The sequence below is a fragment of the Enhydra lutris genome, unplaced genomic scaffold (genome assembly GCF_002288905.1).
Source record: "Enhydra lutris kenyoni isolate GAN:26980312 unplaced genomic scaffold, ASM228890v2 scaffoldscaffold27, whole genome shotgun sequence".
Taxonomy (NCBI): Eukaryota; Metazoa; Chordata; class Mammalia; order Carnivora; family Mustelidae; genus Enhydra; species Enhydra lutris.
The window spans coordinates 23,587,859-23,615,237 of NW_019154111.1; the positions used below are offsets into that span (position 1 = coordinate 23,587,859).

Consider the following 27,379-nt stretch of genomic DNA (forward strand, 5'->3'; position numbering starts at 1 on the left):
CAAATGCACAGGTCCTGAGTTAGGAGAGTGGGTGGTAAGTTTGAAGAATACTAAGGGACTCATTTGTAATTAATTCTTCATTGTTTTGCCTTCTGGAGTTAAAACTCCTTGTGGGTTGAAGCTCATTCTGCCTCTGTGCTTTGCTGTTTCTGGCACATGGTAGGGACTCAAAAATGATTAAATATACCTATCAGAGGGAAGGTAGATCAAGGCAGCTTGCAGGACAGGTAAAAATCACTGCCCCTGGGAAACCCTTCTAGGTACCACTATCTTTCCACCAGGATAGGGGATCTTGAGGTGCAATTGAATTGAATCAGGCCCTATATATCTGAATGGTAGAAACAATTTACATGTGTTTCTTTAACTAAATGCTTTTAAAAAGGTTCAAAACAGGAACATTTTGGAAGACTGGCTGGCTGACAGGTAGTTTACCAGTTAGTAAGCTTGGTAATATACTTACATGAGTTTCATTTCTAATGAAATTTCGAAGATCTCCATGTTTCATGTATGGTAGGACCACCAGTGGAGACCCCTCACTTCGAAGGCAGATTCCCAAGAGTGAAAGAACATTTGGATGACTAAAGTCTTTCATGATGATTCCCTCAGTCAGAAACTGGGAAACTTCGCCTATGTCAGTGATTCCTGAGAAATCCAGCAGTGGAGACATTAACTTCATTATGGACCAATAAATACTTCGTCAAGTTCAGATAGGAAGAGTTACAGAAAAAACCACATGGATGAATCTTGTCCTGACAGCCCATCCTCAGAGTGTTTTTTTATAATACATTTGAGTAAAAGATGTCACCCTGTAATGTGTCTTCAAGTCACCCCCAAACTCTAGCAGTTAGTTTGTCTCATACAGAAAAAGAAGAGGGAAGTAGGCCAGTCCATTTCTGCTGTGGCTGTCTAGGGCAAGGGTCTGCAAACTTCTATAAAAGCCAGAGAGTAAATATTTTTGGGCTTTGTGGGCCATATGGCCTCTGTGGCAAATACTCAACTCTTCCAGTGCAGTGCAAAAGCAGCCACAGACAATTATCTATGAAATAGTCATTGGGCCATAGTTTTCTGGTCCCTGGAATAGTGGGGTTTGAAGACCAATTGTCATACGGTATCTAAGTAGACTTTTCTGGTATAACAGTTTCTAATCATGTCCAGATAGAGATCCTGAGGGCCTTATACTAGTCAGCATTGATGAAAGGTTAATGACCTTTAATTTATTAATCTGACTAGTACCAGTGTCAGTGATTTTATAAATATATATATATATATATTTTTTTTTTTTTTTTAAAAAAAAAAAAAACAAAGCAATGCATTCTGAGACCTGGAAGTCCTCAGGTATTTGGAAGAGAGATTATGTGGATGGGAGAGAGACTAACACACACCAGGGACAGACAGGGATTTCTTGCTGTTAGGATTGTTCTGAGTACAATGAGCACTGGTACCATCTTGTAAGGCAGATTTACTGATAATCCTTTACAGTTTATAGTTAGGTTTCATATAAACTGTCCCTTTAATTACATTGTGGTCAGACTTCCAACAAAATCAACCATATAGAACACTGCTCAGCATAGGGACTTATGTAAAAAAGGTTGGAAAACTTCTGTCAATAACATATTTTGGAAGAAAACCTTTCACTTGTGCACCAACAGCTTATTAATTCTGATAAAAATTTCTACTATAGCTGGTTAACACTTTTCAGGCTACTGCAAATTCTAAGCAGAAATTTAGCAATATACATAGAAAAAGCAAACACTGACTTGATGTGTGAGACCTGCCAGCAAAGGTGGAGCCAGGAAAATTCTAGTAGGATGAGTACATGGGGTTGCACAAGATTTATGCCTTAATTATGGCTCCAGGTCATCAATAATCTTAGTTAATATCTGGAGACATTCCCTGTTTCTTAAACAGAGTATACATTCCATTTAATGAAGATTTTCTCAATAACATCTAAAATTAAAAAAAAATTCTAGCATTAAAAGAGGTAAATATCACTTGTTTATGAAGTTCATTTATGTAGAATACCTTATTCCCCCCCAAACGCAGATTAATGAGATATTGCCACACTTAACGATTTCTCAGTTTCTGCCTACATATTTTTCTCCTGTTTGCCTTTTTTTATTTCTAAGTCTTTTTAATGAAAGTTGTGGTAAAAAAATAATTATAGTAATTCTTTTGGGTAAAATGAGTCATTACTACAGGATGTGCCAACATGGCTCCAATAGTTTCCATAAATGTCACTTGCAAAACAAATATTATAAGCCAAATACAGTTAAATGACACTCAGTTCATCCAAGAACATCATTTCACCAAACTCTTATTTATGAGGGCTCTGAGAAATAATTTCTGAGGGAATATTTCAATAAGAATTTAGACCAACCAAATTTTCAGGATTAGACCCCTAATTCCAGCAGTAGCTGATTTTTCCACAAGGGAAAGTATAAATCAACATTTTATTATGAACTACTTAATAGTTAGTAAACCATGAAAGTGTACTCCATTGTTAAATTAAATATCACTTACGATTCAAGGATTTCACAGCACAGTGAATTTTCTTGTCATCATTGTCCAACAAAGTCCCGTGGTATACACACCCAAAATGTCCTACATGAAAGGGAATTTGGTTAGTGTTACATTACTTTTATTTTTTATTTTTTAATTTTTTTAAAAAAGATTTTTTTTATTTATTTGACAGAGACCTCACAAATAGGCAGAGAGGCAGGCAGAGAGAGAGAGAGAGAGAGAGAGAGAGGGAAGTAGGCTCCCTGGTGAGTAGAGAGCCCGATGCAGGACTCGATCCCAGGACCCTGAGATCATGACGTGAGCAGAAGGCAGAGGCTTAACCCACTGAGCCACCCAGGCACCCAGTGTTACATTACTTTTAATTAGGCAATTATCACTTGAAAAGCCCTTTGTGGTTTTTATTTCCTTCTTTTTCCTACATGGCAAAAAAATGCATTGTTTCTTATACTTTTGATTAATAGTACCACTGTGTATGTTTATAAAATATGTAGATGTAAGGTATTTCACCCTAAGATATAAACAATATGCTTATTTAGTACATGGTAGAAAAATTTAGGTGATATAACTGTTACTAAAGGCTAATACAGCAAAATATTCAACCACAGTGGACACTGAACACAAGAGTAACATCTGCCTTATAAAATAAATTTATTATTTTTGGGGCAGCTGGGTGGCTAAGCTGGTTATACATCCCGACTCCTGGTTTCAGCTCAGGTCATAATCTCAGGGTCATGAGACTGAGCCATGCATTGGGCTCTTGCTGACCGCAGAATTTGTTTATGATTCTCTCTCTCCCTCTGACCCTCCCCACTGTGCATGCTTGCATGCTCTTTCTCTAAATTAAATAAGTCTTTAAAAAAAAGAAATTCATTATTTTTAAGGATCAAATAATATCTTTTAAAAGTGAAAATAAAGTTTTATCCCATGAAGAAATGCAATAAAAGAAGTTCCTTCTATTCCAGTAAACTAAACTGAAATAAAAATGTCACCATTAGAAATAAGATTAGCATTATAGAATACGGATTTCCCCCATTAGTCACCGGTTAATACGTAATCCAGGTTGGCAGAAACTGAAAGTCAACTGCCCAAATGAAGCAAATTCAGTCTGAATCATTTCATCTAGTTCTCTCTGGCTTTAGCCACATCACTTTCCAATGGTAGCCTTTCATCTAGTGGCTGTAATTTTCCCCAGTGGTGCCAAACGTCTGGTAGCTGTGTAAGTCACTCATTAATTAGTTCATCCATCCAGCCAAGATTCCCTGAGTTCCTAGTATGTGAGTGTCAGGCATTAGCTAACCCTTTTAATGTAAAGATGAATAAAATAAAACCTATGCTCTTGAGAGCTCATTTTCTACTGGGAAAAACATAGAAATAATACTTAATATTTACAGAATCACTAATGGTTACTACTTCCTAAGAGAAATAATTGACATTTTAGCCCCTTTACAGATGAAAATTAAAAATTCTAATTTTATAATGTATAGAATTAGAACATAATTGGTGAGGCCACATTACCTAAAACTGGCACAATTTCTGGGATTTATAGGCTAGTAATAGAACTATATATTACTCTGATGTAAAACAGGTTAACAGTGCAACTACTATTTGGGAAAGGAAACATGCTAAGGATTAAAATCTGGAATCTGTTGTAGAAGAACATGTGGATGCTATCACAGGAAAATGGGAAAGCTGTGTGTTCACAGAAAGCAGACTGTCCCATCAGCTTCTGTTGCATCACGCTGGCAGATGCCTGCTACCTTTTGCAGCACATATAGAATAAAAGAGATGAGAGGCCGTTCAGTATCAACGGCAAAAGCTTTTTAGAAAAAAAAAAAAAGAAGAACGCAGTTCATTCCCTGGCTTCTGGTTGCTTTCTTTTCCTGCTAAATATTTCCTCAAACACTGTGTATGCAAGCTGTTACTGCTGCTCCGGCTGGCTTATTACAAATATTCATCCTCTTTGTATAAAGAAATTGGAGTGCATTGTAGAGATGATATATGTTGCTTCAGATCAAGGGAATGCTATAAATTCCATCTTTTGATGCTGTCCAGCAGTGTACAAACTGCTATAAACCAGAACTTGATAGATTTAGTCACTGTTCTCAGCGTAAAGAAAGACTAGAGGAAGATATGAGTAAAAATATTGGAACTTAATTATTTTCATAGACGTAAACTGCACCTTCCAAGAAACTATAGTTGCCATTATGAAAAAGATGAGGAAAGAATGTGATTTATTTTCATATGTTTAGGAGATTATCAAATTGTCTCCCTGCACAGGGGCAAATCCCCATGGATATGATTTGTAGGGCCCTCTTTCTGCAGAACAGAAATCAAGTGCACTTGTTATCACTGCCTTGTCAGCTGCTTTCACCATTGTCTAAGCTCCTAATCTGCAAAGGCAGAAGATAAAATGCTTACTGGAAAACTGTATTTAACAAAGAGTTGAGTGGAAATACTTACCTCTTCCTATGACTTCATTGAAATGCACAATCAGGCTACTCGGCCCAATCACTACGTGCTGGACTGCTTGGACCAGTTCTGGATTTAGAGCACTGAGGTCAATGTGGACAGTATTTTGCAGTAATGGACTGGATATATCAGAGTCCCCACTAGTAAGCATAGGGGACAGGTCCGTCAGAGGATACTGTACTTGTCTGCATGATCCATTCTGGGATGAGTTAGGAAACTGATCTGCAAGATAAAGCAAAGTTATTAGAAAACAAAGTAAAAACTCAGTAGAGACTACAACAGGGCAACAAATTAAATTGATAATGAAGTCTGGATTTTATAATTTAAGGAATGGTAGTTTTATCATTGAATGAGGCTAGAAAAAGGCTTTACAAAAGAATTGGGTTAATAAAAATGATAATTTGGGGAAAGGTCCTGGCTTACATATACAAGAGTTGGAACAAAATGTTTACAAATTTTCTTTTAAATAAACTAAGCATTAACTTTGAAACCTTGTTTATTCTCATTTCCTTAGACATTTATCTTTTAATATATAGCAAAAAGCCATGCTTGAGATTTATTTTTTAATATTCTATATTCTTAAGATTGGGAAGCAGCAAAAGTAGTTTGCTTTTGAGAGAATAGTGTTTATTAGTGGAATTAATTAGTACTGCTCAACATCTATATGGATTCCTGGCCAAGGAAAAGTACAGTATAGTGAAATTAGAAATATATAAATGGTTAAATTTTCAGAATTGAAGGCTTTTCGCATTAGTGGTAAATTCTCCCCTGCGTGTTGATGACAGCAGATATAATGGGATCTCCATTCAGAGAAGCCTAGCGTTGGGTTAGTGTGCCATCCCTACTACTTAATTGAGGGACTTGGAAAGGGATCAGCATTCTTTCTACATTGATCTTTACAACCAAAACTCTCTAGATGCCTCAGGCAAGGTTCTCTACTGTAAGATGAAGCTTTTTCATAAGAAATTATGGGGTGAAGATAAATTTCTTAGTGAGAAAGAGGGCAGAGAAGCCACCAGCTGAGTTGCTCTTTCCACTGGGAATCCAAACATAACAAGGAGATGGCATCATCTCTGCAACTGATATGAAGACGGACCAGGCAGGGTGTTGAAATATATCAGTATATAACATGGGAAGAGGCGAGAGGGTTTGGGAGGGTCCCTGTTGGCACTAAAAGATAATATAGCTTGTTTGCAAATGGCCAGGAAAATCAGAACCTGAGAGTGGGGCATAAAAAGAAAGTTGATGGTACTCTGACTACTCTTAACCCCGTTTAAGCATTTTTAGTATTTTCCATAGTGGACAGCTTGGTTATTGTCAATTTGGCTAAAGCAGCAAATCTCAACAGTGGTTCCACAAAAGCTTTGGGGGCCACTTATAATTATAGTAACTAACTGGAGATAAGACAGATACATCCTTACAGGAAGGATGCAGAAACTCAGGTGAGCACCTGGAATGCTGGATGGGCCAGGGAAGAAAGAAGCCTAGCTGGGTGCCTGGGTTCCTTTAATCAGGCTCTGCTTCCATGCTTGAAGGTTCAATGTAGGAAAGGTAATGAAACTCAAGCTTCTCAGCAATGTTGAGAGAGGTTTGTTCAATAACAAGTTTGAAGGATTAAATTAGCTTTAAAAAAAATTACTTGTGGGGAGCCTGGGTGGCTCAGTGAGTTAAAGCCTCTGCCTTTGGCTCAGGTCATGATGCCAGAGTCCTGGGATCGATCCCCGCATGGGGCTCTCTGCTCAGTGGGGAGCCTGCTTCCTCCTCTCTCTCTCTCTGCCTGCCTCTCTGCCTAATTGTGATCTCTGTCTGTCAAATAAATAAAAAATAAATAAAATCTTTAAAAAAAAATTACTTGTGAATTGTAATGCTCTCAGATTAGAGCTATTAAGTGTCAAACATAAAATACTAATAGATGTAAATTTCAAAGCTATAAACTGGGTTTGATTTGTTCATGTTGTTAAGGGCATGGATTTTCAAAGGCAAACGGAGTCATGTGGGCAAAGACAGTATTTATATGTATCTCTATAGAACTAATATAAGTTTCAAACATTAAGAGGCAGTGAAGGTTGAAAAAGTTAAAATATGAAGTGCCTCATTGCTCTTGTACTTGTTTTGATGACCAATTTCTAGTTTTCCAGTATCTCCAACCATCTGTGACTCATTTTATTTGTCTAATGGTAAATATTCAACCAGGGAAGGGCTTGTACCTGACTCACGTCCTGGAACTTCTAAAGATAATGAAGCAGATACAATACAGACATTTTGCTTTTACCAGGAGATTTGAAGTAAAACAATGTGAAATTCTCTGGTTAACCTGACCAGTATTAGGCCTAGTGTCTTGCAAAGCAGATGGTGCTGACCACTCCTTTTTAAATGGCATAATTGAAGGTTTTTATTGGATAAGACTCAGAATATATTCAAGTTCTGGAATGTTGGTGGGTAAAAGGCTGTGTACTGACAGCTCAATTGAGAATCCTTTAAAGGGATAGTAAAGGTAGAATTTAAATGCTTGAGGATTAACAGGTTAAAAAAAAAAGGCTATCAGTGTCCACTTATATTTAAATAAATAGAAGGTTTGTATCTTAAATATTCCTGGGTTGTTAAAGAGTGCTTCACAGTTTCCTAGCATTGAATTCAGATGATGAAGACCTTACCTTTGCAAAAATGATTTTAAAATTAAAATTTTTATGAAAAGAAAACTTAAAGACTCTAAAGATGCAATAAGTAAATGATTCCATTTAAAAATAAGAGCCTTATAATTCTGTGTCAAATTAAATACTTCTTAGGCCAAAGAAGATGTAAATACTTCTTTTTTATTTTTATAAAAACTTATTAAGGCAAAACCAAAAATAAAAAACAATGCCACAACCCACTGAGGTATATGTATAGGTATTTCTTAGAACGATAAACTGAAATATACCTTCTGGAAAAGTAGCTCGGTAGTCTACAGATTCATTTGAAACCATTTCTGTAGTTGGGCTTACACTTCGGGCACTTACAAGCCTATCCAAATGAGGAGTGTGTACTCTTGCATCATAGCGAACTAATTCACTGCCCAGATCTTAAAACAGAGAGAGAGAAAGAGCTCGTTAAAGACTTGGCTATCATGGGTCCCAGTAGACCTTGACCCAGTGACCAGAACTCATGGGTTTGTGGATTGCATTTAAGACAACACACATGAATCAATGGCAATTTTAAATTGTAATGACTGTATACTCTACGTAACTTTTTAAAGCAAATAGTAACAACAACAAAAAATGCACCTTTAATTTGCTTTCTCCTTTTCAGCCACAGGAAAAGCCCAAGTAATAATAAGACTATTAATGATATTGAGATAACACCAACAATCAATCCTGTGAAATTCTGATCTGGTTGAACAATTACTTTTCCAAGGATGGTTGAAGAAACTGCTTGCTTCCACTAAAAATGACAAATATAGAAAAACAAGAATTTAGCCATGATAAATACAAAATGTACTACACAGGTTGAATCACTCTCCTTGGACCCCAAGTACCAGCTGGTTATTAATGTTCTAGAAGTGGCATAATTGCCTTCAGAGCAGTAAGATAGTCCTTAATTCTGTTTCAGTGTTCAAATAATTAAGGGCTACTGATCCCTAAAGTACTTATATGACACTTAGCTGTTTGTACTTATAATGAAGTATTAGGGATGAAAAGATAAATAAAAACCAGTTTTTGATCTTGAGGAACTAAATTATAGAAAGGGAGACAAATATATAAATAAGTGATAACACAATATGAAATGCACCTTAGAAGTATGAATAATCAGTAAGAAACAGAGACCATGGGACATTCACTCTATCTTGAAGGGCTGGGTAGGGGGAGAGAAGACTTTTTATGAGAGGTAAATAATCACATGGAATAATAAAGTTGCAAAATATTTTTATTCTAGTTTTGAGACAAAGAAGAAATCTTTGAGGATCCTTCTGGCTTTAAAATGGTTTGATTTTTAGGATTTATGGTGCTTTTGAACTTCAAACTCTGATATCATGATTCAGCCTTAAATTTTATAATATTTTTGTATTTTCTTATTTCATTACTCTCTCCCCTCCATTTTATAACTTTTTAGAAGACCTCAGGAACCCTTTAAAATTCACTCATTCTTGGATAAACAAAATGTGGTCTATCTATCTGATGGAATATTACTTAGCCTTAAAAATAATGAAGTTCTGACACATACTAGAACATGTATGAACCATGAAAACATGCTTAGTAAAATAAGCCAGACACACAAGGACAAATACTGTATGATTCCACTTATATGAAATATTTAGAATAGGCAAATTCATAAAGACAGAAAATAGATTAGAGGTTACCTAGGGCTGGGGAAGAGGAGGGAATATGACAGGATGGCTTAATGGTTCCAGGGTTCCTCTTTGGGGTGATGAAAAAATTTGAGAATTAGTGGTGATGGCTGAACAATACTGTGAATGTAATTAATGTCATGGAATTGTACACTAAAAAATAGTTAAAATGGCAAATTTTATGATACATATACTTTGCCATAATTTAAAAAATAAGGTAATACACTCAAAACCACTGAACTGTACACTTTAAATGTATGAGTTGTATGGTGCAACATGAAAGAAGTTATTATATAATAGTTTAAGTCCTATTTTACTTTGTTCATGCATTTGAGGTCACTGTGGAGATCAGCAGTATGTTGGCTCTGGCCTCCTAAGAAGTGGGGGGAGGGTACACTGGGATGTGCCCTTATCCCTCCTGAGAGTTACAATAAATTTTGGCAAAAGCGGGGGATGATGGAGAGGGAGTGTGGTTAGGAAGGACTTTTGAGATCTACTCTCTGAAGCTTGGGAAGGAGACAGTGCAACAAAACCTCACTAATTCTAAAATAACAACTAAGAATCGAGGCTAAGCTGATGAGTCAAAGCCAACACACAAATGAGCTTTAATGATTTATTTTAAGCCTGCAAGTGACATAATTACACTGGCATCTTTATTTACATCATGAGAGAAATGCAGGAATCCCACCTCTATATTTAGCTCGTTGTTCAACTTCAGCAGGTCATTGGGGACCTTGCATAAAACAGCTTCAGCATCTGAGTATATAGTCTCACAGCTCTTATTTCCAACTTTTAACACTTCACCTTTAACTGCTTCAGGGTCAATATCATTTCCCTGAAAGGAAAAAAGAGGTTGTTAACACTTCCCAGTTTTTCAGGAATGCTAACAATTGTGAAAGAACATAAATATACTGCAAACACAGGCCACATTGTTTGCCAAGGCATATGATTTTATGATACTCATTTTTGTGGGAATTTGGGGAGTTGCAAGAGAGCATGGCCATGCCATTTTGGGGCACTAATTAGGATTCACAGCATATAGCTTTTTATTATTTTTTTAGATTTATAAGTAATCTCTACAGTCAACATGGGGCTCGAACTTACAACCCTGAGATCAAGAGTTGTATGCTCCACAGACTGAGTCAGCCAAGTGCCCTTACAGCTTTTCTATCAAATCAGATTTTAGAGCAAAGGAGAGATTTTTGTTCCACACCCTTCCATCCAATGACCTCTTACGCATAATCAGCTTAATTTTTTTTAAACTAGAAGAAATATCTTAAACATTTTATTTTTACAACTGACAACTCAGTATATGGTGTCTCTTATTATTATATTCAGTTATGTAAAGAATGAATCATTGAACACTACATCAAAAACTAACTGAACATAACCACCTTATTAATGTCTTTAGGGGGTATCAGTGGTTGGCAAAAAGGAAATACTTAGAGATTCAGTTGTTCCACTAACACTGCCTCATGCAGTGACACTGAACCTTGGTTTTACTTTTAGAATCGCATTGAAAGAGCTTTACAAAATAGTGATATCTGGGGCCCATCTCCAGAGATTCTGAACTAATTGATCTATGTTAATGTATTCCTTTTGTGTTTGAGTTGGGCAGTTTCTTTTTATCCTACCTGCACAGCTGAATCTTACATATAAGTAAATTCATTTTTACAGAAATTCCTGTGAGATGCCGTATAACCCTCATTAGGATTTGAGAGCATGATTACATTATTTTGAACATTTAGTTACATGAGGATTAAAAAAAAAATGCAACTAGACATATTTAGTTAATGAAGTAACTATTAGGAATTTTAAAAATACCAATATTTGTTGAAGAAACCAATGATTAGCCTTCGGAAAGAAGTGAAAATGTAGGCACAACTTCTCATATCAAGACTTAATGAATACAGTTGTTTATTAAAAGGAGAGTATATCAAAACACATTACTATTTTTCTTACGGACAAAGAGCAGCCAGTAATAACAACAGTAATGCTACTGTGTTTTATGTGATCTTTAGTACTTGGCATACTGCTTTTATGTACATTGTCTTACACGGATTTCAGTAGATTGGTAGGTCAGAAGTCATTCTGGGAAAAGAAGTTAAAAGAAAATACTTCTTTCTAACATGAATCCGGAGTCTAAGAAAAAAATGCGTAGAGATGAACCCTATCCTTCTGTTTTTTAGATATTTCTAGAGGCAGTATGTGTATGCCATTGAACCAGGTCAGCCACACAGGGCAATTCAACATAAAAACACATAAATCTAACAGGTCACTTTGGGGCTCCAAATGACAACTTGTTGGTTAGGTCTGAGGAGGGGTAAGGCACTCACTCACATATTGGAGGGAATTCAGGGAATGACAAAGAAAAGAGATTAAAGAGTGGCAGGGCTTGATTTATGAGGGAATGACTAAAATGTGTCTTGCTTGCTTAGATGATAACCAGGGCTGGGGGAAGGGATGAACATACTGCATTTGCCTTCCAATACTCCTCCTTTTAGGCACAGGTCTCCTTGGATGTGCATAAAGGCTTCACTAACACAAAAAACAGGCCACTCAGCTAACACTGAACCCCTTTTCATTTGTGCCTAGTAGGGAACATATAAATCGTGACATAAAAGTAATTACTATCAGCTTTGTATGTGTAATTGTTTTAAAAGTTTACCACCCAAGATGTCACAAAAGGGATACTGGCCATCTACTACTATATGCAGAGGGGTCTGAATCAGAAAAAAGTAAAAATAGAGGGTACTTTTTTTTTTTTAAGATTTTATTTATTTATTTGACAGAAATCACAAGTAGGCAGAGAGGCAGGCAGAGAGAGAGGGGGAGGCAGGCTCCCCACTGAGCAGAGAGCCCGATATGGGGCTCAATCCCAGGACCCTGAGTTCATGACCTGAGCTGAAGGCGGGGGGCTTTAATCCACTGAGCCATCCAGGTGCCCCAGATAGAGGGTACTTTTTGTCATTTAAAATAAACATATCTTTATGGAGTTGTGGGAAAAATGCATATGTTTAGAACTTTTTAAATTTACTTTTTATTTTTTAATATTAACTATTATTAAAATAGAACATATAAATTGGCTCAGTTCCCCAGTCATTAAAATGGCAATATACTCTTTTAAATAAAGCAGCGCAGGAAAAACTTTCTGGTCTTTAATCCCCAACACAAATAGAGCAATTTAGAATTATAATTATCTCATTTTATCTTGTAAAGACAGCCCCCCTGAGGTAGGTATTATTGTCATTCCAGCTTTATGCATTGAGAACTAAGGTTCAAGAAGGGACTAGGTCATGAGGCAAATCAAATTTCATTTGCTACAAAATCTACTTATCATCCACTCTGTGTTAGACACTATTCTAGTTACTGAGAATATAAAGGTGAACAAGAGGTTTTTCTTTTCACTGTAATGTTAAAATAAATACTTTTCTAAAGTGAAAACTAATTACTCCTAATGTGTTATGTTAGGATGTCCCTTATTCCTTTCATCTCCAACTCTGGCCAGGTGTGACACAGTGTTTCTATCTAGGATTCAGGCCTGGGGACCCATGTCTGTGCTGGTTACAGAACACAGTAGATGGTGGCAGTAGGTAGAACTGGAAAACAGCATAATAGCAGGAGGGAATCTTACAAGATTTCAGATATCCAGGTGGCCACAAGATTGAGTCTGGGAAAGCCAGCTAAAGCAATGAGGTGCAGGTTGGTAGAGGACCCAGAGAGGCAACAGTCCTGGGAGGTCGGCAAACAGAAAGTCAGTGAGTTGGTGGTGATAGGGTCAGAAGGGGGAGATTTACACTTCCTCCAGAGGATAGGAGTCCCTCTGTTTAGAGACTAGGCAAAAGAACCTTCACAGAAGCTTTCAAAACGGAGTTCCACAGGATGTTAATAAGCATTTGTAAAAATTTCCTGGTCATTTGGGAAAAGCTGCAGGAACGAAAATTAAAATGGTTTCATTGCCAGCTGGGGTACTGTAAAACTGCTGATCTTCCTGCACCCTCCCCACCACCCGTTTTCCTGATTTAGCTGATTTTTCCAGACTGTACCTCTGAAGCATCACTACGACCATATACATCAATATGCTCCAAAATAACATAAATCCCAGGTCAGTGTCAGGTAGTCTTTGTTCCAGCATTACATACTGTACTTCTCTACCTTCCATAAAATATGCTCACACACAAATGTCACATAATAAGATAATTAGGGAAAAAGGTAGGGTTTCTTTACAAATATCTAAAAATCAATTCTGCTTAAGGAATTTAGAGATATCTCACCTAAAGAATTGTATAAATATCTATATACCATACGATAGAAAATTTTCTGTTATGAAAGGTATTTTGGTATATATTAAATGAAAGTTGATATGAGAATCTACTGTAAAGATGAAATTTGGAATCGAGAGATGTGTGAGTCCTAGACCTGCTATTTGCTCTGTAAGACAAATCACCCAAGCTTTCTAAGCCTATGTTTACTTATCTGTAAATGGGGATAATCATTACTGGACCTCTAAACCACATGGGTCCATATGAGTCTGAAATGAAATAATATATATCAAAGTACTATGTTGACTAATCTTCCAAAAAAATGTGAGCTGCTGTTGACATAAACATTGTGTCCTGGTGTGTACTCCAAAGGAGGTGTCTACTTTTGATGACCACTGTCCACAATTTGTCCTGACTAACTTGAAATCGTGGCTATAAACTACCTCCCACATCGTTGGGATTTCTGGTTCATTCTGAGGGATAATTGATCCTTGGTCTCTGTTACTTTTTTTTTTTTTTTTTTTTTTTAGATTTTATTTATTTGTCAGAGAGGGAGAGAGAGCGAGCGAGCACAGGCAGACAGAATGGCAGGCAGAGGCAGAGGGAGAAGCAGGCTCCCCGCAGAGCAAGGAGCCCGATGTGGGACTTGATCCCAGGACGCTAGGATCATGACCTGAGCCGAAGGCAGCTGCTTAACCAACTGAGCCACCCAGGCGTCCCTCTGTTACATTTTTATTGATCCAAACTTGGCTGACCCTCTTGGTCATGGTGTACTGCTGACTGAGGCAATTCCCACAACTAGGGCTGGGGACTATCACAATCTCTTTTTAGCCAGGGAATTTCTGTAGGCATGGCTGCTTGAGGACCATGAACTCTTCTTGACAATAAGGAACAACTCTCTCTCTAAACACATAATTCTCTCCATAGCTTTCACTGATGGAATACAAACCCACTTCACACTCATGTTTTGAACTGTAATTGGACAAGCACAACATGAAATAAAATGGCATTCTTTCTTTTGATAAAAACAGTGCACTGCATGTCTAGAAGAAGACTTTTCTCATGGTTTGCTTTTGTTTCTGTCCCAAGTGAAGCAGAGGTTTTAATGTGATCAACTTTAGAAACTGATAAAGGGTTAAATAGCTGTCACACAATCTTTTCTTACACCTTAGATTTCCTCATGTATAAAGAAAATGGACTATGGGAGATTGAATGATACCAAAATAATCCCCCTAAATCACCCTTTTCTCCCCAAAGTGTCATTCTGTGACATGACAGATATTATACACTTGTTTGAGAAAAGAGTCATAGAGAAAAAAAGAAAGTGTTTTGTGTCTGTTTCCAGAGACTCCCTTGGGCCATGCTGGGAAGAGCACTGAAAGGCTGAGGATGATGTCAAATCATGTTTTTTTAGGTCCAACAATTTTGTAGGACATTGAATAATTGGTATTTAATTTACAGAAAAAGAAGTTTTCACTTCTATATAAGACTGTGCTTGGAAGGATAGATAAAGGACCATTTATTTCTAATCCTTCCATCAGAGATGAAGGAAGAGAAAAATAGAGTTTATCTGGGCGTAAAAACATTTGCAAATAAACCTTTGTTTTCATCAAGAAAAACCAAATGGAATCTTTCAAATGGCAAACACAGTAATTGTTGAAAGCAAAAGGTCACAGTAGATTAGTTTTATTGAAAAAAAAAAAAGAAGTGATAAAAGCTCTTTCTCCTTTTCTAAAACTAATTAAAGAAGCAGATGAAAGAACTTTGCTGTGGTAAACATGCTGTTCACTGAAGCAGGCTTCCATTTAATTTCATGCTGGGCTTGCTTAATTATTGTGCAAAACACAATTCGAGGTGAGTAAACTTATATGAGTATGAACGTGTGCATGAATTTGGCTATAGATAAAATCTCGTTGAAAAAGCAGAAAAACTTTAGCAGAAATGCGTTATTACTTAGATGGAGATGATCCACAGGAACGTATATCTAAACAAGGACTATCCTATTTGTATTTGTTCATATTTGCATTCAGGCTATCTTTCCGGGGAAAGTTCTGAATGTCTAAAACAACATAGTGAAGGGTAAGTATTTTGCTCTTTCTAGTGACTGGGGCTACTGATAAAGTCTTGATGATTTTGCTGTTTTATTACTACTTGAAATAAAAATAACTGAAGTGACATAAGACAGCTGTATTCTAGTCTTTGTTTTGCTATGTCCCATCACTTGTCAAACCACTTAACCTCTCTGCATTTGAGTGTTCTCTGTTTGCAACAGGCTGGGTTAGAAAAGATAATTTGTTATTCTCCAATTAAATTACATTTAGAGGCTACTATATTCCTACAGTAGAGGAAATCCAGCTCCATTTAGAAATCAGTTTAGAGATGACCATACCCAGATACAAAATTCCAAGTACTACAAGGAAGTACAGAACTACAACTGATGCATTTACTTACTTTCTTTCTTTTTTTTTTTCTTAAAGATTTTATTTATTTATTTGAGAGAGAGATCACAAGTAGGCAGAGAGGCAGGCGGGGGGAGGAGGGGAGTAGGCCCCCTGCTGAGCAGAGAGCCCAATGCAGGGATCTATCCCTGGACCCAGAGACCAGGACCAGAGCCAAAGACAGAGACTTAAACCCACTGAGCCACCCAGGTGCCCCATGCATTTACTTTCAAGATTCTTACCTTTTATCTCATAATGAGCACATTTAGGTGTCCAGGGAAATGTATAACAGCAGCAGAATAATGCATTACAGGCAGCCTATTTAATAGATTGTGTCCCACATTTGCTACTTTTTAATACACACACAAGAAAGAATTTTTAAATGCTTCATTAAAAAGTAGTCCATGATTATACTTAACTTTTAGTCTTATGCCAAAAAGATTTGTTTTACAGAGTTTAGATATTCGCTGATGTAGTATAAGATAATGACCCAGAACAACAATTCTATTCATACAGCTATGAAGTCAATTAAGTTCAAGTTGATGATTTAAGAGGGCATTTTTATGCATTTCTTACCTTAATTTCCAGTACATTTTCATTGCCTATTGAGATCATCACTGGCTTTTCAAAAGGCTTAAACACAGGATTATGTACATAAATGAGATCAAAGTATTTGGAATGGATCCCATCTAACATGAAAAAGGCTTTGGTTTTCAGAGGGAGCTGCAGACTCAGCTGTTGCAGTGAAGGAGTTGTACAGCAGATTATCTCTGAATTAGAGCGATGTTGACATGCCTATAGTAAGACACAATTATCCACTGTAGACAGAAGATAGCTTGACGACATCAATAGCAACTTCCACATTTCACTGTTTTAGACAATCAATTAAAAATATGTAATTTTTGAAAAAAAATCAGCATTTAATTTCCTAATGTTGAAGAACACATTTCTGGTAACATGAGAGATGCAAAATTATCCTAACAATATAATCTTTAAAGGAACACAGGGCTTCACTGGCCTGGAATAAGCTATTCTGATCTAATTGAAGATGGCTCTCCCTCCTCCATCAATTTTATTTTCCTTAAGATGACAGGACAGTCAGTCACCTGGAGGGACTGTCTCTTTGTTTATGAAACAGAAATGGCAGAGTGAGAGCTGGACTTTGTGTGGTTAGAAGTCCTTGATTCACATCATACCTCGAAAATAAGTTGTGAGAATCCAAAGCCCTTAGGAGACTCAGTGTTCTCAATTAAGAATTAAGATTAAAATGTTACTCACAACGTGTGATACTACATGTTAAGTGCTTTGCCAACTACTGTGCACCATACTGATGACATTATAATTAGCTATGTAGTCAGGTCATCTTATTAATGTGTTTCAAGCTATCAATTTTTGAGTGCCACGTTCTGTGCAAAATACTTTATAGGCTGGTCTCATTTCATCCTCACAACAGTCCTAAGAGGTAGGTACTATGATTCCCCACATTTTACAAATGAAGAAACAGCTTTTTGAGCTAATGTCAGGTCACACAACTCTGCATGGCAGAGAGTAGGGAACATAAATCCTAGGCCACTGGCTTAAATTCACTGCCTTAACCCCGTGCTCTATGACTTCTTACTCACTCTATATTCTATATGGGCAGATCTTTTCTTATGCTATTTTACAAAGGCTCTGCTATTATTACTTCATGTGCTTTTATCTCTCACTTCAAATCTTCCCCTTTGGAATTCTGATTTATGGAAGTTTGGAAAATGTGGCTTCCTCTCGATTGTGCTTAGACTAAACCAGCAACACAAAGTGGCACATTTGAGGTTAAATGGTTGCATTTTTTCCCCCAAGGAAAAGACAAACAAGCAACAACATCCTTAGATTTCCTTTTCTTTGACAAGTAGAGTTGGAGATAAAACAATTAGTTATGCCCACAATAGAAAAAGGACTCAGGATATACATAAAAAGCACAAGCAAAATTAGGTATTCGATATTTTCTTCTACAAATAATTTAAAATAATTATTCTACATTTTAAAATGCATGTTGTAAGCAGATAGAGAAAACAGATACATATAGACACAATGGAAATAAAGTATTAGTTTTATGTCAAATTCATATTATAATGCCAAAGCTATTTATTATCATCTTGAAACATGGAAATGAACAGTTTTACTGACAACACAATAATTCTCTATAAACAATAAAAAATTTGAAAACTATACAATAAACTGATGGCTTCTGCGCCATATTGTGAATTAATTAATATTAATTTTGTTAAGATGATGTATTTTTATTTTATTTTATTTATTTTTTTAGTATTTTTTATTTTAAAAGATTAGAGTTTGTTGGACTTAAAAGTTATCATGGCTGGATCAGTATATCTAAATCAGATCTGGCCAAGAATTTTTATTTGTTTTTTCTTTTTTTTAAAGATTTATTTATTTATTTATTTGACAGACAGAGATCACAAGTAGGCACAGAGGCAGCCAGAGAGAGAGGAAGGGATGCAGGCTCCCCGCTGAGCAGAGAGCCTGACCTGGGGCTCGATCCCAGGACCTGGGATCATGACCTGAGCTGAAGGCAGAGGCTTTAACCCACTGAGCCACCCAGGCGCCCCAAGAGTTTTTATTTGTTAAATAATAAATGGGTTCATGGTCATGGTCAGCTTCAAATTCCATAAGCACCAAGAAACACACAGGTCTTTATAAGGAATTTTCCAAACAATAGTCAAATTGAATTTTTCATTCTCACCTAATTCTAATACATTCTTCTATTGTGATAATACATTTGTGGTGAAAACAAGAGAAGTTTACTTTTCCAGATATGTAGAGGTAAGATTTTTATCTTCTATCATTGTTTGAATCTTCCTTGGGTTATGGAACTCTTACGTTTAACATCTAGGAGGTTTTTAAAGAAATGTTTGATTACAAATGAATGAATAAAGCCAAAAGGTGTCTACATGTCATCATAATGGTTATGAGGGAGAAGGAAATTTAGCTATGATTTTAATAACCTAGGCTCAGCATGATTAGATAAACTAATAATTTCTCAGATTTCTAAAGAGTCACACGCCAACACCAAAAAGGGTATCCTTATTTGGTTAATGAAAAATTGTTCTGTTTAGTTGTGGAGAAGTGATACTCTTTAAACTAATAGCAGTGGTGTTCTAACTTTATTTGTGGCCATGCGTGGGGATTGGTTTTAAAGCTCTCTACTTCATCCGGTAACTCCCTGGAGTACAATCTCGCAGGAATATGATAAAAATCTAATAATACTCTTTAGAGGTGATGCAATGTGGCTGATAGAGAAGGTCAAGAAAAATCTCATTGGAGATGACCTTATTGTTTGGTGACTTGGCTTGACATTTTTAGCCCCAAATTGGTTTTTGTAATTAAAGAACACTGTGGCCTTAGTCTTCAAGAAATATTGGATGGAGAATCTAAAAGAAAGTGCTGTAATTCAATCTATCACCTGCCCAATTGAGACCCTGCTTGAGAGGGGGCACTTAGAACTTTCATTTTTAGTTAAGTGCACAAGTCCAACTAGATTATGGTATTTTATTTAGAGAAAAACATCAACAAAAATATGAAATCCTTGTAAATAACTCCAACCTTCCTAAAGTCTAAACTAAAACTACCATTTCAATGTAATCTATATAAATTGTTAGACCACAAATAGGTCAATCACTTTTAAGGAGGCATTTGTTTAATTTTAATTGACTTTGCAAATAAAAGAAGGGAAGGTAGAGAAATACCAAACAACATACACTCTAGGACATCAGTCTTCTAATGGTCTTTCTCATTATTTGATAACATGCTAACAAAGGGACAAGAAGAACAGTAATAACACTAGGATGTAAGAGCCCATGTGTGCTGCCACTTAGAAAAACAAGGATGCTGCAGCAAGATCAGAGCAAAAGAGCAATGTTCTTTGGTACATTAAAAAAAGGGAGAGAGGAGTTCTATGGACTGAATTTTTGTGCCCCTCCCAAAGTCACATGTGGTAACCCTAATCCTCAGCATGATGGTATTTGGAGATGGGGCCTCAGGAAGGTAATTATGTTATAAGAATTGAGTGCTAATGGAGTTAGTCCCTTTATAAGAAGAGATTCAAGGGGCACCTGGGTGGCTCAGTGAGTTAAGGATTTGACTTTGGCTCAGGTCATGATCTCAGGGTCCTAGGATTGAGCCTTTCTTGGGCTCCCCACTTAGCAGGGATTGCTTTCCCCCTCTGCCCTCCCCCACCAACCGTTTATGTGTAGGCGTGCTCTCTTGCTTTCTCTCCTCTCTTTCTCAAATATTAACAAAAAAAATAGAAGAGACCCAAGAGAGCTTGCTTCTCTTTCTCTTTCTGCCATGTGAGGATGTAATCCGAAGGTGGTCTTCTGCAAATCAGAAACCATGCCCTCACCAGACACCTGGATCTGCTGGTACCTTGATCTTACACTTCCCAACTTCCAGAACTTCGAGAAATAAATGTTTGTTGTTTAAGCCACCCAGTCTACAGTATTTCTGTTATAGCATCCTGAACTAAGACAAGGAATGACATAGTTTCTATCTGTATCAACTATCTTTAAAAACACTGCCTCAAGTTGGTAATCATCATTTGTGTCTAGCATTGTGTGAGTGCGTGTGTGTGAGTGCATTTTATGATGTTTGCCTGAGGCAAGATAATTTTAGTTGTTTTATAAAATAAACTATTGGATCTGTGTTGCAAGGAAGGTAACTAGCAAAATTAAAAGCAAAACCTGAATGTCCTATGTACCCAGAAAGCTAGTGGTAAAAGCAGGGATGCAGAGTTTTAAGCACAACCATCTCTCAAAGCACTTACCACTGTAAAGTTCCTTCTTGCTTCATGTACATTTATTCCCATCCTCAGGACACTAACTGAATGCAAGTTTTTTCCAATAGCTGTTATTGTGCTCCCACCACTGGCAAAATAAAATAGAAAAACAGTAATATTGAGAGGTCCTTTCTCTACCAAGTATTTTAAGAAAGAAGTTAAATTACATCCCATGTAGTGACTGAAATTTACAGTCACAACCGAAGTCACATGGAAGTTGTGTGGTAACTATTTTTTTGGAAATAAAGTTATTGAACTTGAAAATATATTTTAAAATTTCTTTTTATAAGTTTAAGAAATGCATTTTTCTTTTACTCACAAAATATACAAAAGAAATATTTTTTTCTCTTTTAAAAATAAATCCAAATGAAATGAACTTAATTATTGTTAGACAGAATTGATGGAAACAAGGCAGACTGAACTGGGCCCAAAAAAATACTTATTCAAAGGGAGTCTGGTATAGGGGAAAGTTGCGTCCAAAGTAGGCAGAGCAAAAATACACTGAAGAATGGAGGGAAAAAGGTAACTCTTCTTTTGGGCACTAAAGTTAGTACAGACTTGATGTGTACATAATGTAAGTGCATAAATACTAAGGTGTCACATTAAACTGTTGCACTGAAATCCATTTAACATGTAATAGAGTAGGATAAAATGTTTCTTGGCATGAACCTAGCAATGATAAAGTCAAATTGGACTCAGAACCTGAATGTAGTTTTCACCCCTGAATTAGAAAGGTGGCCTTTAAAAGAAATGCAACAGCATCAAAGCTAGAGATAAAACTGCAGTTCCTCTTGACTATTTGACAGACAAATCATTCTTATGTTCATTATTTTCTTATAGTCATCAGAAGCTTTTACTTACCTAATAAAAGATTTGGTTGGATGAATTGCATAGACAATGGGGTCTTCTTGGTAACTGAAGCTGTTCATCTCTCGGTTGGCTAAGTCAATTTTCAATTTAATAGGAAACTCAGTTGGAGTGGTTTGAGCTGGGGTATAACATTCGAGAATGCTATCTGACACACTGAACAAAAAAATTAAGAAAATTGACCTTAGCTATTAGATGCACATATTTTAGAATTATATGCATAAATCAAAAGTGTATTACTCATTGGCTCCTAAATGAGAAATTTCAGATGTGTTTAGAAAAAAGTTCTTTTTTTTTTTTTTTTTAAAGATTTTATTTATTTATTTGACAGAGAGAGAGATCATAAGGAGGCAGAGCAGCAGGCACAGAGGGGGAAGCAGGCTCCCTTTGAGCAGAAAGCCTGATGCGATGTGGGGCTGGATCCCAGCACCCTGAGATCATGACCTGAGTGGAATCATGACCTAAGCAGAATCATGACCTGAGCCAAAGGCAGAGGCTTAACCCACTGAGCCAAACAAGGGCCCCCCAAAAAGCTCTTTCTAATGTAGCCTATTTACATTTGACTGGATCCCAAACTGAGCCTTATTGTAGACAAGCCACCTATGACTTCAAAACATTTGGGATTTTAAGCAATTTTTAAAGTATCTTTTTGATATTTGATTAAACTGAGTTCTTTCATCTCTAAGAATCAGAAACCTAACTTCCCTCTAGACCCAATCTCCCTCATGTTTGTCACGTCCCCAAAGTGATTTAGCCAAATTGTAAATCTTGATGGGAATGTTTAATTTATTGTCAATTATCAGAATCTCACAGCTCATAGCATAGCCAGGATACTAAGACGTAAAACTAGAGAAGGTAGATGGGAAGATGAACCTAAAAAGTGGAATTAAACAACACAAAGGAAGGGTAGAAAGATCAGCAAAAAGGTAGATGGATATGGGAAAGGAGGAAGTTTTGTCAGTAGGGGAGTAAATAATATACATCTTGATTTCCCTCCACACACACACAAAAAGAACAATCTTTTCTTGATTTGTTAGGTGTAGATACTAATCCTATTTGATTGATGCAACAAAAAATAATTTACAACACCTTTTTAAAGTACATGTTTTTCCACCAATTGAAATGTGTCTAGAATTCCCACTGTTCAGGTACTTTCCATTTAAAGTTAGCAAGGTGCCACCAGTCTTAGGACCGTAACTTGGAGAAATACTTGTTATTATAGGATCCTGAAAAGGAAATAAAAACAAAACAAAGTAACTTGTTAATTTTATGACTCTAAATAGATTAAGTAACAAATATCCTATGTTCTCAAAAATTAGTGCTTCGACTTACCACATAGGAAAATTTACTGTATTGTGCTGTCCCTCGACCATTTGCAATAATTATGGATATATTGAAATGCTCATTTACTGCAGGACCAACTGTGCATTTCAGCCTGAAAAAAACCCCAAAGTTTAATATGTTGCAAATCCAAAGGCATTTTCTGGTTTGGCTGTTTTATGTGAAGGAACATTAACTATAAATTGTGAGCTGGCTAATCTGAATAGCAAGCAGAGTTTTGTGGTAAGCATTAGGGCTGAATATCATATATTTCCATTTCTGGACTACTGCACTTCACATAGACAACAAAGAAACTGTTAAGCCTCATCAATATATACTTCGCCAGTAGAAAAATTCATAATAATCTAAGTTGAAACCTCTAAAATTATAGGTATAATGTTTGGCATACTTAAGATAAAGAAATATTTCAATACCGTATGAAACAATGGGCTAATTATAAATAAACCAAATCTCTTCATTAAAGTATGTCAACAGGTACATTTCTGTGGTTACACGTGTCACCTTAAAAATAGTGAAGTTGTGACAGACTTTCCACAGAATTATTTTTGAATTAATAATCTTACAGTCCTGAGAGTGTATAAATGTGATTTGTTTTTTAAGCAAATTTTTAAAGAAGAGAATGAATTATGTCTTACTTTTACAGGTTCTAACATATAAAACAAGGAATAAGGACTCACAAGGAAGATTTCTAGAAAGAATTTGTTTACCCGTTAGCCTAAACAAGTACAACATTAATTGATGTTTTGGTTTCGGTAGATGAGTACATTTAGACCTCTGTGTGATCCTGGAAGGAATTCTACAAGGCATAAAATAAACACTTGATAGAAGAGGTTCAACCATAAAGCTTGAAATGTTTGGCTGTTATTACTACTACCTGATAACTAAAAATTTCCAGATCCTCCGTTCAGTATGGGATTTACATTTGATAGAAGGCGAATGGAGAAAATGGTGAAACAAGCACACCCCTTGAATCAGGAGAGCTGAGTCTGAAGGCCTGTTAAATTCTCGCTCTCTGGATTGCCTCTGCTAAACTACACTCTACCTTTTTTTTTTCTTTTTAAAGATTTATTGATTTATTTGTCAGAGTGAGAGAGCACAAGCAGGGGGAGTGGCAAGCAGAGGGAGAAGTAGGCTCCCTCCTGAGCAAGGTCCCTGATGTGGGGCTCATTCCCAGGACTCTGGGATCATGACCTGAGCGAAAGGCAGATAGATGGTCAACTGGCTGAACCACCCAGGCGCCCCTGTATTCCACCTTTCTGAACTTCAGACAATACCTTTGTAAAATCCGTCTGGTATTGCTATCTTCTGGGATGAATGGCTAAATGAGATACTCTCCTTACATTACAATACCAATAAATATCAGCTGAATGTAAATTTAGGTGCATCAAAAAAAGAAAGAAAGAAGTCTCAAAAATGTGACTGAGCTGCTTTACTACATTTCTGAGGTTTAGAAAGTAAATTTAGAAGGGAGGGTCTTTATTGAGCTCTTTTACTGATTTTTATAGAAAAAGCCATTGGAGATTCTATATTTGAAGACTTTAAAGATGGAGCAACCTCGCCCAGTGCTATTCTTTCAAATCTACCCAAACAATTTTTAAAGAAATGTTACAAAAATGGTTGAAAAATTCCCCGATGCTGCACTCTTCTTCTCTTTACCTAGGTAATGTCACCTTTCTCCTTTTTTAATCCCAGTAAGTAAACAGGATTAAGAACAAAAACAGTTCAGCAAGCCAAGTTAGAGGGCCAGACTCTTTCTGATTCAAGATGTGGATTTGTGGGACAGTCTTTACAAGCATTCATTCTAAAATACAACCTGTTTTTCCCAACCACACCCCAGAAAAACATTTTTAGATCCTTACATATTTGTTGTGCTCTCACTTAAGGTCAAGGTGCAGCTCTCATTTCCAAGGAGAACTTTGGTTTTCTTTAAATCAAATTTATTATTCCTCCTGAATCCGAAGTCCCAGCCACATATGGTCAGCATTGTCCCTCCTTCCAAGGGTGCGCTAGTTGGGAAAACCTACAAGGACAACAGAGAACTTTAAAAAAAACTCAAGACATTATTTTTTGTTTGTGTGCAAAACAAACACAACATGTATTCTCACTGAAATTTTTCTATTCTGCCACTGTCTTTTTTTTTTTTTTTTTTAAGATTTTATTTATTTATTTGTCAGAGAGAGCAGAAGCACAGAGAGCAGCAGGCAGAACAGGCAGAAGGAGAAGCAGGCTTCCCACCAAGCAAGGAGCCAGATGTGGGATTCGATCCCAGGACCCTGGGATCATGACCTGAGCCCAAGGCAGATGCTTAACCAACTGAGCCACCCAGGCATCCCTCTGCCACTGTCTTAAAAAGTGGAATTTTCACTGCAGGAAAAGGGGTCACAAATTTCACAGATGCTGGAACAAATATTAAAAGTATCTAAGATGTGCTGATGAAATAAGTTGTTTTCAGGAGATTCACAGATGGGACCGAGAGCAGATTCAACCAGGGTGGAAATGAAGGGCCTTCTTGGGCCACTCTGAAGTGAATTCAGCTGGTAATCTTCTAGGGTGGAGTAGACAGTTTGAGCCCAGACTCGTACATTCTTGTAACTCTCATTATAACTCTTTCATGGGCCTCCAGTTCAAACTCTGATCAAAAATCTTTCAAGGGCCCTAGAAGTCAAGCACCAATATATGTCTCTTTCTGTGCATGAGCTGGGTGTTTGCTACAATCTTGTGCTACGGTATTCCCCAATGAGAGAAGTAAAAATACCTCTTGGTATCCAGTGTTTTCACAGTTGCTTCAGCAGCTATCATAATACCGGACACATAGATGGTATTCAATATATATCTACCATTCCCTCATTCATTATAAATCATCTACTACATGCCAAGCACTAACAAATGAATAAATGAATCTATTTCTTTGTACTTGTTAATTCATATTTATTACCGATCTGGGATTTCCTTTCTTTCTTTAAATGTGGTCACCGTTTGATATATATCAGCTGGTTAGCTGACACACCCAGCTTTTAAAAAATTACATAATTTTAAATAAATACTTATAATATGTAATTTCTATTAGAAATAGATAATAAAAAAACTAGAAAGAGCCCCAAATGTGATCTGTATTGTAGCAATGTTTCTAATTATCTCTCTTGGCATTATTTTACATCTCATTTCTAGGGCTGATTTTTTCATCCCCCATGTTCAATGTTAAATAAACAGGTTCATTTTTCTATTGCAGGCTTACTTTTGGTGTGTTGAAAGTAAAATGTGAGCTCATTAATAAAATTTTGGCAACTGTGACATAAGATAGCAGTAGGTTCTTATGAAGTCTATAAGACAACTCTCCTTAGGCTAAAACTATTAAAACAAAACAAATTTCCAAGTTAAAAATAAGCTTCTCTTCAGCAGCTTTGTCACAATTGAGAAAGGAAATGCTCTTTGGGGGGGTGGGCATATTGTAAATTGTGCTGTAAAGTACAATGGTGGGAAAACATAGCATCATCATAGAGGCAACTTAAAAACCAGTAAAGGTGTTTGCCAAAGGCCAGTTAGTAAAAGTCCAAAAGTGATTCTTTTACAATTTAAAAGGGCTTTTAGCAAAATTCAAATTTGCAAACGTTTTCACTCATTCCAAGTAAACAATTGCAAATTGAAGTTTTAACTTACCCTTGCTACTAAATCCCTTTAAAGTCTTAGTTTAATGCTTTTATGATAGCTATTTTATGCATAAAATCCATTACACACTTGTGCTGTCCATGAAAACTTACCTTGTCCATGTCTAGGCAAAGGAGAACTGGTCGAGGAAAAAAATGCCTGTTTATTACTATGTTAGAAATCCAGTAGGAGAGAGAGAGGCATCTAACCCTCCTGACTCTCTTCAGCCTGAGGCAGCCACACAGCTGCCTTTTCCTCCTTTCAGGAGGAGATTCCCCCAAAGAAAACAGTTGCCTAAGGCTGATGTTGGCTTGATTCTGCCGCTTAGATCCCCCCTTTCTATGTAAAAATTGAAGTCTGTCACTCTACAGACATCATCACTTTCTACAGAAGGCAAATGGATTGGGTGATGATTTGAGAAAAGACACCAAGAGTTGTTCCGTTGGTGTGCAGGCAGCAGAAATGGAGATTATAAAACCTTTGCTAGTCGGTTGGTCAGGATTCAAAAGTGCAGCTCAACTTAGCTTTCCTCCCTGGGCTGAGATATTAGAGGAGGGCATTGGAACATTTCCCCCTTAGCTTATGGGGTAATGTTCACTCTTCCAGGGGAAAAGGAAGGAAGCGGTTTTGGACAACACACCCTCGGATAAACCAACAATGAGCTGGCAAACTCTGAGTTATC

The 27,379-nt window shown here is 36.7% G+C and overlaps 1 protein-coding gene across 1 annotated transcript in view; it reads right to left on the reverse strand.

Annotated features, from left to right (window-relative positions):
* Nucleotides 1-27,379, reverse strand: part of LOC111151956 (MET proto-oncogene, receptor tyrosine kinase) — a 114,940-nt gene that overhangs the window by 15,594 nt on the left and 71,967 nt on the right. The window contains exons 6-17 of the mRNA XM_022510200.1: nt 24,912-25,072; nt 23,044-23,146; nt 22,801-22,937; nt 21,706-21,867; nt 20,833-20,932; nt 16,590-16,808; nt 10,002-10,148; nt 8,253-8,409; nt 7,910-8,050; nt 4,981-5,211; nt 2,521-2,601; nt 461-642 (exon numbers count right to left, since the gene is read on the reverse strand). Of these exons, the coding sequence (XP_022365908.1) occupies nt 461-642; nt 2,521-2,601; nt 4,981-5,211; nt 7,910-8,050; nt 8,253-8,409; nt 10,002-10,148; nt 16,590-16,808; nt 20,833-20,932; nt 21,706-21,867; nt 22,801-22,937; nt 23,044-23,146; nt 24,912-25,072 (1,821 nt within the window). The remainder of the gene's footprint in view (nt 1-460; nt 643-2,520; nt 2,602-4,980; nt 5,212-7,909; nt 8,051-8,252; nt 8,410-10,001; nt 10,149-16,589; nt 16,809-20,832; nt 20,933-21,705; nt 21,868-22,800; nt 22,938-23,043; nt 23,147-24,911; nt 25,073-27,379) is intronic.